At 33.5% G+C, this 15,771-nt stretch overlaps 1 protein-coding gene across 1 annotated transcript in view; it reads left to right on the forward strand.

The window, feature by feature from the left end:
• LOC111048799 (glutaredoxin-3) overlaps positions 1 to 9,508 on the forward strand; it is a 65,522-nt gene extending 56,014 nt beyond the window's left edge. Inside the window, exons 8-10 of the mRNA XM_039419954.1 lie at positions 2,856 to 2,962; positions 3,501 to 3,611; positions 9,141 to 9,508. Of these exons, the coding sequence (XP_039275888.1) occupies positions 2,856 to 2,962; positions 3,501 to 3,611; positions 9,141 to 9,315 (393 nt within the window). The 3' untranslated portion in view covers positions 9,316 to 9,508. The remainder of the gene's footprint in view (positions 1 to 2,855; positions 2,963 to 3,500; positions 3,612 to 9,140) is intronic.
• Positions 9,509 to 15,771: the final 6,263 nt, after the last annotated feature.

Genomic DNA, 15,771 nt, shown 5'->3' on the forward strand with positions numbered 1-15,771 from the left:
GTTCTACGAAAATGTGAGTAGAGATTTTTCAGGGAGTTGAAGAACTGAATTACTTTTTTTGAAGTAAAATATTTATGTTTCAAACCTAATGGATACATATTGTTTTGATAATATAACATAAGCTTTAATAAGCATAATTATAATATAATAAGCATATAATATAAGCTTTAGTATCACTAATACGAGTAACCTAGCCACAAAAGTACCATAAATAAAGATATAAAAATACTTGATACCTTGATCATAAAAATGGTCGATAAATGTTTCCAATGTATTCCAGTTAAAAATAAGGCATCTCACACATAAAAAATCGTTCATGATAAATTGAATAGAAATAAAATACTGATATTGAATACTATCAAAACTTCTTGTTTATTTACTGTTCATTATCCAATATCTCGCGGTAATAATCAGCTGTTTTACAAAAATTTCCAGCCAGCAACATATTCAGGTTTACCAACATTTCTTTTACTTTGCCGCACTCTACCGTCATAAAGCGTGTTAACTATGTTGTGTTGTTATGTTGCAAATTTGGAGTGCGGCAAAGTACTTTGCCGCACTCAAATCTACATTCCCGCACTGGGTGTGGGAATAAGGCATTTTGCGTACTATAATTAATGCGGGAATGAGCACTTTCTTGGGTAACTGTAGGAAAATGTAATTTTTTTTTTGTAGAAATTAAAACTTGCTACCCATCTTTAAAAACTTTTTAAGACAAACTTGAAAGTGTTCAAGGCAAAATTTAATGAATAGGTATTTGGAAACTTCTTATGGGTTAGCCTAATCAAAGTTTTAAAAATATTTTTTTTTTTAATTCTCGGCAAAAGTTATCCAATTGATGCTGTAATTGTGAATTGTAAATTGTTCACGTCAAGCATGAATTTGTTTTTCATTCATCGTGGTGGATAACTTGAGTAACGTATCTAGGTTACTTTTACTCACATGAAATACCTGTAAAAATGCTTGCTGTTGATCATGTCGGGGTCACCAATATAGGAATTTAATTTGTTGATTTCCTATGTTGAAATTGATTTAATGAAACTAGATGAATGATGAAATATTTTTAATGTTGGAATGACAAAATTGAACTCTGGATAAAATATTGAAATAAACTGTTACAAGTGATAAACAAACTATGCCGGTTTATCACAGGTGGCAATCAGATGATTCCCACAAGAGTTATGGATGTCTCTATATCGTCTTGGTGAGTCGGCATCTGGGCAGCTCAATCATGCTTGCTCCTCTCAAGTTCCGTCTTTGGATCGATCCTCTCGTTGACAACTTGTTCACCTCCTCCCTCACAAACCGGATACACAACAGAATGTATTGTCCATACCCCGTTAGGATCCCCTGCCTCCGAAAGATGGGTTTGAAGTGTTCACGTGGCCCACTACTAGTCATTAGTGTTCGGGCTTTTTTTGCAGGATGAGCACCGCCCTCACATCCGCTGTATGACCCCAGAGTTCCCAATTTTGCTGTGGAACGGCGTAGTAAGCACTCAGGTCAGAAGATATCAGGCTGGAACCTGGCATTTCAATTTCCTCAGCAGGAAGGTGACTCTGGACAATCAGGTAGAGACTGCATTCACGTGGACTCCCCAGGACAGCTTTCCATCAATACTGAATCCCAGCAGTCCCACCGTGGCTGGATTAGGATTTGGTGACCTGCTTGGGGTGCCAACAAGATGCTGCGTCTTTCCTTCGTTAAGTTTTGCAGCCCGTTTCTCTAGAACCACTGCACTGGCTCCCCTGCGACAGCTCCTTGGCTTCCCCTGGTGAAGTTTCACTGGTGCATATTGTGGTGTCATCCGCAAACAGAAGTGTCTGCTCCTCCAGGCTGAGGTCTTACGCCAGAATGAGGAATAAGACTGGGCCAAGCACTGACCCCTGGGATACCGCATGTCTGACAAACATTAGCTGTGATCTTATCCCATTTACTGTTGCCACCTGTGTCCGATCCTGAAGGTACGCTGCAAAAGTCGTTAACATCACACCCTGCACTCCATACCTCTCCAGCTTCCTCAATTGCATCCCATGCATTAATGTTTCTTTGTTTCATTGTTGCTTAAATGTTTCTGAAAGACATATATTTTTGTTTCGCAGTCAAATTCCTTACACAGGTCACATAAAGATAAAGCCATTTATCTTCTCTCCTCAAAGCAGCACAAGACACGGCTAACCAGTGCTAATACAGCTGTCACTGTCGATCTTCCACTGCTGTCCATCCAGCATCAATTTCTTTTCCTCCATACATTCAACGAGTTGGTCTCTCATATGGGTCTCAGGTATCCTTGCGATTGCTGGAATAATTGATACTGGAAAATTGATCATGTCCTCTGGGTTTCCAGAGGAATGACTTTTTATTATTTTGTACTGTGTTTTTAATAATAGGATACTATCTTGTTTAATGAACTTTTGATCGCTAATTTGTTGCTAAAATGTTTCTGAAAGACATATATATATATTTTCGTGATGTTTTCAATTTTATCAAAAAATTTAATTTTCTTCCAATCCTCCAACCCTGAAATTTATTCAGCACTACTGTAATATCGGGGATGATATTCTACATATTGTTCTGTGGTGAAATTAGAAATTGAGAAAGTTGCAATTCTACACAATTTGGCAACGCTGTTATTTCTTCGAATGGAGGGCCAAGTCTGAACTTATTTGATAAAATCTATACTCGTATATTTCGTACAAATATCTCACACTTATCTACAATTTCATTTTACTGTTGATATTGATTTCTACCTCCAATATATTTCTGTATTTCCTGCCTTCTCCCACTTATTAAATTATTATAGATATATTTCTTCGACGAGAACTCAAGTAAAATTCTATGTGTTATTTTTTCAGTTATATGTGAATGGAGAATTAGTTGGAGGAATTGATATAGTGAAAGAAATGGTCCAAAGTGATGAACTGAAATCTCTTCTTCCCAAGAAACAAAATTTAGACGAGAGGTAAGATCCAATTTACAAATGCAGTAATAGAATTTCAACTGATAAACTCTATTGCCGTAAAGTTTTTACACTTAAAGTTCATACATCATTGTATGTTATTCTGCTGCTTAGAGAATTCTAATCTTTTATTATTCGTTTATTGTTTTAATGTTTCGATCAATTTTAGAAAGAGAAAGGAAGCGTTCTCTAGAAAATATGAAAATCTCTAAAATTCAACTTATTGAGTTGTGCAAATTATGTCCAACAATATCAAATTCCAAAGATGTAAATAAAGTTGTATTTTATTTTTTAAATCAGAAATCTCTAGTAACGCTTAAAAAATCTCTTTAATATTGAGATAACACTGAAAATGTTGAGCCTAACCATTCCACAGCCTTTCCACGATGTCAATACCACCTAGCGATTATTTTAAACGACATTTAGTTCATTATAGTAGATTGAGATTGATTTATAAGTTATAAACATTCTCTGAATTCATTTTTATTATATTGTATTCTAATTATTTGAAGTATCTGAACTTGCAAATGTTTCATTTCAGACTAAAATTGTTAATCAATAGATCGAATGTCATGGTTTTCATGAAAGGCAACCCCACAACTCCAAGATGTGGCTTTAGCCGCCAGTTGATGGAAATTCTTAATGAAACTGGGTAAGCATAGTTTGATAAGCTTATGACCTTACCTATAATGGAAGTATTTTATTCTACAGCTCTATAAAATTATTGTTGAATAATCCATTTGTTTGTGTGCTCCATTTAATATCTCCTGTCTTTCTGTTAGTCTCTGAAATTTCCAAAGGTTTTCATTTTTCTTTCATTCATTAGCATATCTTTAAATATGAATAACTTTGAAACAGTTTGAGATATTGATGTGCGGATTTCACCACTCATTTTCTCTCGGAATTCTTTATCGAAATCAGGTTGAGATATCGATGTGTGGGTTTCCCCATTAATTTCCTCTTGGAATTCTGTATCGAAATCAGATATTGATGTGTGGATTCAGCCACTCATTTAAAAAAATAAATTGGATTCAAAATGGCGGTTACAAGATGACAGACCAAAACTGTCAAATTATCATTGTGAAACAAATTTTAAGCTGTTTCATAATTTTCACCAATCCAGTATAATCTGAGAAACATGTAATATGTGTAATATTCAATTAGTACAGAAATATTTATTAGTATATATCATCTTGTAACCGCCATTTTGAATCCAATTTATTTTTTGTTATAGAATGAATTGTGTATATATATTATATAAACTCATGTTTTTAATTATCCACTGCATACTGCTGTATATTACTGAAAGTTGATTACCCTTACTACTTTCAGCCTACTTCATTTTATTAATCAATAATTTGATCTTATCTACCTATATAATTATTTTACTCTATCAATTTTCTGTTTTTTTTCCTAAATATTTATATCAATTAAAACTTTTACAAAATTTCCATTAATAAATAAATCCTTAGCTTAATTAATTGAATTAACTTTTACAAAATTTCCATTAATAAATAAATCCTTAGCTTAATTAATTGAATTAACGTTGTGGTAGAGAGTTAGTGGGGAGGATATTTTTAATATTCTTTCCGAAGAATGGACATTGATATGTCCAAAGCTCCGCCAAGTTATGTAGATGCATAACAATATAATTATCCATAGTTATTATATTACAAATTACTTTTTCATATCATATACTTTCAATAATTATTTTCTTAGTCTATATTATGTAAATTCATCTATAATTTTGCTGTATTGTAAGCTATTGTATATAAGTGTATAAGCCAGTATATATTGTAATCTACATAAATAAAGTACTCAATCAATCAATCATCATCACAATGCTATCTCTGAACATTATAAAAAGCTGGAGAAGGAAAATTCAACAACTACCTATATGATTATATAAAACGTATTATGGCCGTTCTTGGTAGTTGTGGAATTTTCCTTCTCCAGCTTTTTATAATGTTCAGAGATAGCATTGTGATGATTGATTGATTGATTGAGTACTTTATTTATGTAGATTACAATATATACTGGCTTATACACTTATATACAATAGCTTACAATACAGCAAAATTATAGATGAATTTACATAAATAAAGTACTCAATCAATCAATCAATCATCACAATGCTATCTCTGAACATTATAAAAAGCTGGAGAAGGAAAATTCAACAACTACCTATATGATTATATAAAACGTATTATGGCCGTTCTTGGTAGTTGTGGAATTTTCCTTCTCCAGCTTTTTATAATGTTCAGAGATAGCATTGTGATGATTGATTGATTGATTGAGTACTTTATTTATGTAGATTACAATATATACTGGCTTATACACTTATATACAATAGCTTACAATACAGCAAAATTATAGATGAATTTACATAATATAGACTAAGAAAATAATTATTGAAAGTATATGATATGAAAAAGTAATTTGTAATATAATAACTATGGATAATTATATTGTTATGCATCTACATAACTTGGCGGAGCTTTGGACATATCAATGTCCATTCTTCGGAAAGAATATTAAAAATATCCTCCCCACTAACTCTCTACCACAACGTTAATTTAATTAATTAAGCTAAGGATTTATTTATTAATGGAAATTTTGTAAAAGTTTTAATTGATATAAATATTTAAGAGAAAAAAAACAGAAAATTGATAGAGTAAAATAATTATATAGGTAGATAAGATCAAATTATTGATTAATAAAATGAAGTAGGCTGAAAGTAGTAAGGGTAATCAACTTTCAGTAATATACAGCAGTATGCAGTGGATAATTAAAAAACATGAGTTTATATAATATATATATATACACAATTCATTCTATAACAGGTTTAAAGGTTTGCATTTGTTGGATGGGTGGGGGATGGTTGTCATGTGATCGTTCTAGGGCCGGACAGTTTCAGTCATTTGTTCCAAAAGATGTTTTTTTAAAGTCAGGATGAAGCTCGCTCGGCTCTCGATGGACCTGATAGAAACAGGAAGTGCATTCCATGCACGACAGGCACTGACTATGAAGGATCTTGTGAAAATAGTAGTTCGATGATTGGGTATCCTTAAAGTACTTTCTCCGGTTCTAGTATGTGAAGCATCTATCCTCCTACCTTCAGAGACAAATTTGAAATCATCTTTAAAATAGTTCGGATTACCGTATTTCAAGATATCTCTAACAAGCTTGACTATTCGAAAAAGCCTTTGATTGGGAAGCTTTAATGTTGAACTAGCAATGTGGGCTGGGGTGATATGATCATGGCGTTGGAGAGAGTAGACGAAACGTAGACAATAATTTTGGCAACGCTGTAGTTTATCATTCAGAGTGACTTGCATATCGTTAAGAACAGAATTACAATACATTAAATGTGGGAAGATGAGAGATTGAACCAATAATAATTTAATGTTTCTAGGGAGAATATCGTGCATTTTCTTCAATGCATGCATGGCTGAGAATACCTTTTTACAAGTTTTGTTCACTTGTTCTGACCAGTCAAGAGTATTTTTCATAATAATGCCTAAATTTTTAACTGAGCTACAGTAAGGAATGTCATTACCGTCTACACTAATTTTGTGAATCGATTCAAGGTCAATATTGTTTATAAGACGAGAATATCCAATTATAATGGGTTGTGTTTTGATGGGATTAAGCATAAGGCCATTTTTCTTTGTCCATTCCACTATCGAATTGATATCCTGATTCATTATTCCAACTATTTCATTAATTTTTGTTATGGGACAGCTTAAATATATTTGAAGGTCGTCTGCATAAGTATGGAAACTGGAGAATTTGATAATGGAAGAAAGGTCATTAGCATACAAAGTGAAGAGGAGAGGGCCTAAAATTGAACCTTGTGGTACTCCATGCATAACGTTTTTCCAAGTAGACTTATTGTCACCGACAGATACACATTGTTTCCTACCTAATAGATAGGATTTAAACCAAACTAACGAGTTGTGACTGAAACCAAGAATAGCCAACTTATTCAGAAGGACTGTATGATCAACAGTATCGAATGCTTTAGAAAAATCAAATAGGGTGAGGATGGTGCATTTTTTTGGTCCATAGCTAACCTTATATCATCAGTGACACGAAGCAGAGCTGTCTCAGTTGAATGGAATTTTCTAAAGCCTGATTGAAAGTTATGAAGCTTACTATTGTTGTCTAGAAATTTTACAACTTGAGCATGAATGAGTCTTTCTAGCACTTTGGACAATGCAGGTAAAATACTGATTGGTCTAAAATCCTCAACTTTATTGGGTGATGGAACTTTATTTAGAGGGCGAACCAGAGCAAACTTCCAGTTTTCAGGGAAAATGCCTTCTTCGAGTGACTTGTTGAAAATATATGTAATGGTTGGTAAAACAGCAAATAACATCTTCTTGATAAATTTAATAGGAATTTTGTCTACACCCGTAGCATTACTATGAATACGTTGAATTGCTCTGAAAGTGTCTTCTTCTGAGATTGGATGGAAATGAAATTGATCAGTAATTGGTAAATCTAAGTTTGTAACCTGCTCTTCAAGATCATCGATATGATTAGCAATGACAACTTCGTCGCGTTGGTTAGAGTGTGAAACGAAATGGTCATTTATATTGTTCAATGGTAAGTCAATTTGTGGATTCGATTTCTGTTTGCCAAGCCCGAATTCTTTTATTCCCTGCCAGAGTGATTTAGAGTCTTGTCTATTGTTTGTCATGAACGAATTCAAGTACCTAATCTTTGAGTTCCGTAATTCCTGTTTAACTCTATTTCTAAGGCTCCTATACTCTTTCAAACTGTCCAAGTCAAATGTCTTTTTAAATTTTCTATGTGCTTTGTCTCTACGTCCCATCATCTTAAGTATGTCTTCAGTCATCCACGGTACTCGTCGTTTTCTATTAATCCTCCTTGTCACATAAGGTGCATGTTTGTCATACAGAGTCAAAGTCCAATTCTTGAAAGTCTTGACCATGTCATCAACTGAGGGAAACGCTTCAATTTGATGCCATGGAGTCTGAGCCACATCAGTCAGGAAGGCGGCTTCATCAAAGTTTTTGAAGTCTCTATAAGTGATAATTTTCTGTTCTGGCTTAGGTACCTTATGGGAAAGAACACAGTAGATCAAATCATGTCCATAAATAGCTGGGACTGGGATTTGGCCTGCTTGAACAACCTCGTTAGGATCACTAACAATGAGAAGGTCAATGAGTGTGTCAGATTCATTAGTATGATGAGTTGGATCGAGAGGTAAAATAGTCATGTTTAGGCATTGGAAAATAGTAGTCAGTTGAAAGTAGTCAAAGTTACGATTTGTCATGTTCAAGTCGGTGTTCATATCCCCCATAACTAGAATACGGCTATAACAAGGCATAAGAGAAAGCAAGGCATTTTCGAAATCTGTAAAATGACCTATTTTTGGTGGGCGATAACAGATACCAACGAGTAATTTATCAGTACTAGATAAGGATAATTCAAGTAGCATAAACTCTGGTCTGGAACAATACTCTTGTTTAGATGTGATTAAAACTTTTGTTTTGATACCATCTTTCACATAAATTGCTACACCCCCACAAGCTTTATTTAATCTATCATTCCGGAAAAGATTATATCCAGGTAATGCAACAAAATTTGATGAAATACTAGGCTTCAAAAATGATTCGGAAATTCCAATTATATTGAAGTCCTGAAAACGGAAGATTGCTCTGAGTTCATCAATGTGGCAGCTGAGGGATTGTACATTAAGGTGAGCAGCCTTGAAAAGTTTTTTGGAAGAGTGGAGCTTATTTGCTAGAAACATACCTGCGTCATTATTACTATTATTTAAATAATCATACCTACTTGAGGGCGAGCGAGCTGACGTGTCAGTGAGAGGCATCATGGAAGCAGCAGACCAATCGTGAACCGACCTCAGAACGACACATGACGGGGAAAATGGGGATGATACTGATAAAACTTAACCTAAATGAAAAAGTCTCTTAATTCGAGTGCATCCTGTATGCCTTGACAGTTCGGCTCTGTGATGTAGAGATAGATTGTGATTGCTCAGTATTCGATGGAGAAATATTATATTTTTAGAGTAAGAGTAGCTCAGTTTCGTCATTCTTCAAAAATGACGATATTAATAACATTAATTCACAATATTTCGATTTTAATAGTGTTTCTTTCAATTCAAAATGTTTCTTGACATTTTCAGAGTCGAGTTTGGAACATTTGATATTCTAGAAGACGAAGACATACGCCAAGGTTTGAAGACATTTTCTGACTGGCCAACATACCCTCAAATATATGTGAAAGGTGAATTGATTGGGGGATTGGATATCATAAAAGAACTGAAGGAATCTGGAGAGCTTCTCAGCAGCTTGAAGTGAACGAAGTTTCATCCAAATGTACATGCAGAATATTAATTTGATCAAAATGAGTAGAAGTTGATCAACCTTATCTGTAATTATTACTATCACTACAAAAAAATTCGTACTCGAGAAGAGTCTGACCATCTTCTTTTATGTTATTAATCTGTTTAAATAAAAACTTCTTTTCAAGTTTTTTGTTCCAGTCTACAAATGATTTTTCATAACGTAGTTGATTATTCTGTCTTTTCATCCTTTTCTCTTTTACAATCCGATGCTAACTTATAAATTATAAAAGATGATAATATTTATTTCTATAAATATTGATACAATTGATAGAATCTATTTAAAATATTTTTCCCTTACATTTTTGGAAATTGGGGAATCTGAATTTCCACATTAATTTGATTTTACTATTTCTGCCCTCTCATATTCAATCTGTTTTTAAACATATAAATATAAGTTTTTAGAGGGAAAAGTTTGGAAGACAATAACTGATCCAGCAGTTCTGTTCAGGGTAGCAAGGAGGTAAACATATCAAAAGTCCCCACCCCTTGTGCTAAGGGTGTGGAGGTGGTTCAAAGGTACCATTTTTGGTTTCTCGCATATATCTCGAAAACTATAAAACTTACGGACATAATTGTTATACAAAATTGATGCTTATATAATTTCCTACAATATTCATTTCACAACTTTTTCTATATCTTTTCAAGTTTTCTATGTATCCGCTCTTGAAGGTGTGATATTTTTGAGAAAAACACGTTTGCATCCAATTTTTTCTCTTATAACTTTTCAAACATCGATGGGGAAAATCCATGCTGATTATGAGCTTATAAAGCATTAAATTTCCTTCAATTTGATGTATCATTTCACACTTTTACGCATTCCCTCACAACTTTAGCAGCAGCTTTAGTATTGAGTGTGAAATTCCCAGTTTTTCAACAATAGACCAAATGGCAAAGAAATTTGAAGGGAATGTTCTGTACACAAGTTTTGACTTTGCAGCTTTTTTGAGACTAGTTAGGAGGAGAACACATCAAAAGTATTCTTGTTCAGTTTCAACATTCAATTTTAGCTGATTGTTGTTCATCATGTTGGCACTGAAATGAAGATTTTTCGATTTGAATGACTCTTTAATTTTATTATACTCCTGTACATTGCTCAATATGACTGGTGGTGGCTTATTTTTCTTTACAGCCCGTTTTATTGACTCTGTTTGAGGTATTTTTGTGTCTGGTGAATCACGAATCTTCTTCTTCTTTTGTTTAGGAAGAATCCATGAGGTCTCTGTGTAGTCCAGTCAATATAGACATAACAAAGGGGGTGTGCTTGCAATTTATATTGAAGTTCTGATTTTTTAATATATTATTTGGGTACATAAGAGAAGTCCAGAACCAATTTCTTCATGCAAAATTTCCTTGTGCTAGATACAGGTGGCCCAAAAACGTCGTAATTTCGGTTCATTTTCCAGTTTTCAGCTATTTCTGCCAAATCTTGTAATCGGACAGAAAAATTGCTCTCGCCTTTTTTATAGAATATGAAATTCTGAATCAAATAAAATTCGGAACTCTCTATCTCCAATGAGTACTGAGTTATGATTTTTCAAAAATGAGTGAAATTTGAAGAGAAAATAAAATGAAAGAAATTTAAAAAGAAAATGCACTTTTGAATTATCAATTAATCACTAATAATAATAATTTTATTAATGGAGACAACAGGATAAACCCATTTTGTCTCCTTCACACAATACAATATTTTCAACACATTATACAATTTGAAATACAAGAAGATGAAGAATGAAGAAATATATAATTAATATGAAAGAATACAAATAATCATTGAAGTAATTGTGAACAATAATAATTTATTATAAGAATAATTATTAAACAAAATAGAATCAAATAATAATTAAAAGAGAAAAAAAAGAAGAAGAAAGAATGAAGAGAGAAAGGATGTCTGTGTAAAACCAAGAATGGGAGGAAATGATTAATTAAATTAATATTAATAGTAATTTTATAAAATTATAACACCAATCACAAAATGACAGATCACATGCTACCCAACCAAATTATATGAGATCTTACGGAATTTAGAGGGGTGAACCAGAAGACGTCTAAGTGCTCCGAACAATGATTAAAGATTCTCTGAACTCTAGAGGAGAGTTATAATGTCTTACTGTTCTAGAGCGCGCTATATGAAATGAAAAACCAGAACGGCGAGCAATGGTATTGATATAATATATTAATTTTTGATTGCAAATAGGATGAATCAATTTCATTATTTAGTAAATTATAAAGGAAAATAAGTGATTTGACATCGCGTCTTACTTTCAAAGAAGTAAAATCGAACTCATTTCTAAGTGAATTGGAAGGATAATCAAAGGGACAAAAGATATGATGTTTTCTGTAATAAATGCATCTCAAAAATTTGTTCTGTAAACGTTCCAGTAGGTAAATCTTTTCATTATAATATGGATTCCAAATTTCGCATGCATATTCTAACAGGCTTCTCACAATTGACTTATATAGAAGTATCAAAGGTTCTACATCACTGAAGGGCGAGCAAGTCCTCAAGATGAATCCCATCTGCTGATTGGCTCTATTAACTGTGTACTCAACATGTGAGTTGAAAGAGAGGTCAGAGCTAAATACCACCCCCAGGTCCTTGAACAATTCCACCCTTTTCAATGGGATACCACTAATAGAATACCGTATATATTATTATTAGAAGCGGATTGTCGGGTGAGACTCATGAATTTGCATTTACCTACATTGATTTTTAACCAATTTGAATCACACCATCTGGACATATATCAATATCTCTGCAAATATTGTAGTAATCATTTAGATCCTTAATTTCTTTAAACAACTTTACATCATCTGCATACATGAGACAGGAAGAGCTGTTGATAACAGATGGAAGGTCATTAATGAATAAAATAAAGAGGAGTGGTCCCAGATTAGAGCCTTGAGGTACGCCTGATGGGAACTGAAAATATTTTGAATTAAAATGATGAATCTTTACATATTGAATCCTCGCCTCAAGATAACTCTGAATTTTTACTGAAATTTTTAAAACTAAATTTTTACTGAATCCCAGTACTTCGAGTTTTCTAATCAGAAGTCTGTGATTTATGGTATCAAATGCCTTGGATAAGTCTGTGTAGATAACATCAGTATGCCCCCCACGATCCAAAGTCTGTGACACTTCATTACTGGAGATCATGAGATTGGATACAGTCGAGCGACCAGGCAAAAATCCATGCTGTTCTGATGATATAATCTTTTTACTCTGTTCATAAATTATGGAATGAAGAATTTTTTCAAAAACTTTCTAAAAGCAATTTAAGATTGATATAGGTCTGTAATTTTTTATATTATTTCTATTTCCACTTTTAAAAACAGGAGTAAACCTCGCAATTTTCCATTTCGATGGACCTTAGAGCTAAATTGAAAATGTATTCTAATGGCTTCAGCAGCACTGCACCACAGCCTTTTACAATATAAGTGGGGATTGCATCAGGACCCTCCGAGCAGCCCGACCTCAGCCCATTGATGGCAGATAGGATATCATCACAAGAAACCATGCCAACGCCCCCATCTAGAAATGAGCACCCAGACATCTCCGGAAACTCCATCCGTGCATCAGGCGCGTCAGCCTCATAAACAGATTGAAAATACCTGGAAAACCCATTTACAATATCAGCCCCACAGTAGGACTCACCGTCCAGTGTCATGGTCGACTCTACAAAAGAAGTTTTCCTTTTCGAATTAACATATTTCCAGAAGTTTTTCACGTCATATTGTAATGGAAGCAATTGGAAGTAGTTCATTGAAATTAGTGAAAATTAGAACATAGTATTTTATTTCCGGCTGCCTGGCATAGGCTACGGAAAGCTTGCATTTTTTTCAACCGATGGACGAGGTGAGGATCTTTCTCAGGGTTGGGAACTGCCTAGCTTGCATCCCAGCCTGAGAAAGATAGTTTCCATCCACTCGTCCCATCAACAGTTTCCGGCTCTTCTTCCCCCCTGCCGTAGTCTAGTTTTCCACGTGTAGGCCTAAGAAGAGTCGGACCTGATACAAAAATTGCATTCTTTCCGTGCACTCTTCTTTTAACCGTTGAAGCAAACGGAGCGCGTTCAGACACCAATTGTTTTCGGAAGTGTGGATCACCCAAATCATTATTAATTTGATGGATTTCTTCAACGTCTTCATTATGGGTGAGTCCCAAAATTAATCCTACTCAAATGACCAGGGGCGATCGAACTTTATTTGCATAACGATAGGTATTTTTTTGTTTTATTGTACCATCCAAATCTCTTGCAATGTTTTTGTATTAGGCTAGGCAGCCAGATTAGAGTCGAAATTGTTGTAAATAATGGTAGAGAAAATGTTAAATACAACAAATTTTCATAGAGTAAAAATTAGCTTTCTTTAACCACGTCTACCCTTTGGTAAAAGCAGTTAATAATATCTAATCTACCCGAGATATTACAATGGTGGCAGTTCGGTGGAATTTGGCTGCAAGAATGCCAAAAATATAGAATACAGTATAAATCAGTAGAATAATTTATCAGTGGATTGAAAAAAATCTGGTGTTGCACACTCACACAACTTTCTTTGCCATTATGAAAATTGATCACCTGACGCTAGTGTTCCCGCGCATCTCAAGTGTACTATTCAAAGATTTGAGCCAGCTGGTGACAGGGCAATAACAATAACGCTGAAGACACACATGAGGTCTGCTATCTCTTCATAGTGAACTAGCAGGAACCCATGCTTCGCAAGGATCTATTTTCAAACTTTATAATCTAAAAATTTGACGTGATGAAGTTTTGAAGAATTGAAAATAGGCCAATAACCATCCTCGATTAATTAAGGATCTAGCCTATATGCAAAATTTCAAGTTAATTAGTCCAGTAGTTCAGACGTGATGATGCGTCAAACATAATTTTCCTATCCCGTACGTGTATAAGCCAACTCTTTATTTTATTATAGATATGGTTAACGACTGCAAGAGATAGGAGTGTGGAACAGAATAAATGTGAAACTATGATAGCGCCAGAAGTGTCTCAAACTCAATAGTAGGAACTAGCCTACATAAACTTCATAAACTACATAACAAAGTGATTTGAAAAAAATGTTAAAACAACAGAACTGAAAGTTGTCAACCTTATCATTCTACCTCCATTTAGAGAGGTTTTTGTTTGAGCCAAAGGAAATCTTCTATCTTATATATATATATATAATATATATATATATATCTTATGTATAAGATATATATTGTATTATATATATATATTGTCACGTGGTATTTTAACACCACAAAATATTTTTGAAATGAACTATTGAGCTTCAATAGAATTATAAAATAGAAGGAAAGATAGCCTAGTCAAAGTACCACTCAGGTAAAATCGAATGTTATTAGTGATAAAGAGTAATCATATTATCTAAAGCTATAAGAGAATCATGCAAAATTGTAATTCAACAATAATGAGGATTCATTGGCAGAATTAAAAATTATGAAGCGGCTTATTTATTATTGGCAGATCATAAAAAATAAAAGTTTGCATGTACATTTGAGGTTAGAATTGTTTGTTTTCGTTTTAAATGAATCAATCGATCTAGGATAAATCGACAGTTCTTCGAATCAATACCTAATGAATCAGCTGATTGCTCAATCAACCAGTATAAATTGAATTATAAAGTTTACTCACAAAATATGTATTATATACACTAGGGAAGGTTTATGTAAATAAATAGGGACAACTATTATTGCTGCATGAGTATTTATTACAATCTAAAAAAGTATGAAAACCAAGAGTACACAAAGCTCATATAAAAAATTAAATGTACAGTACTTGATAGTATCGTATATTGAGATTTATTTATTGGAATAATCTAAGACAATCACTCCATTTATTTATATAAAAACTTTTTATTTATCTTTCTATAACAAAGTTGGAGAAACCCTGAATCTGAAGTAACCAATTGTATTGAGTCTTACTAAAATTAGAAAGCCAATCAGAAGGAAGCTTACAAATCGTTCAAGGAAGAGATGAAATTTTTCTGAAAATCATTTCTCTTTGGCTTGTGATCCCGATCTGTGAGGACGCACATGGAAATTAGGGTTCTTTCTTCCTATTGAATTTTAAAATCATCAAGCCATCCTTTTTTTTTTAAATGTAAAATATTTGTAATTAATGTTTGTTTATCTGTGAACTCAGCGTTGTTGAAGAGTTCTTAATTGTAATCTGTTCCCATAAATATATCTTTAATACTGAAAGAAATTTATAAGAAATCTGGACCACGCACGAGCCCAGCAGAGATGACAAGGACCTGCATGATTAATTATTGGAAATAATTAATTTACTCTACAAGACCTTCAAGAACATCATTACTGTGAGTGTTAGTTCGAATGAGCTCATTTTTAAAGGCCTTTTAATAGTGAATTGGGGAATTGATCAAAACGCTA

Source organism: Nilaparvata lugens, chromosome 2, assembly GCF_014356525.2.
Source record: "Nilaparvata lugens isolate BPH chromosome 2, ASM1435652v1, whole genome shotgun sequence".
In the NCBI taxonomy this organism is placed as follows: Eukaryota; Metazoa; Arthropoda; class Insecta; order Hemiptera; family Delphacidae; genus Nilaparvata; species Nilaparvata lugens.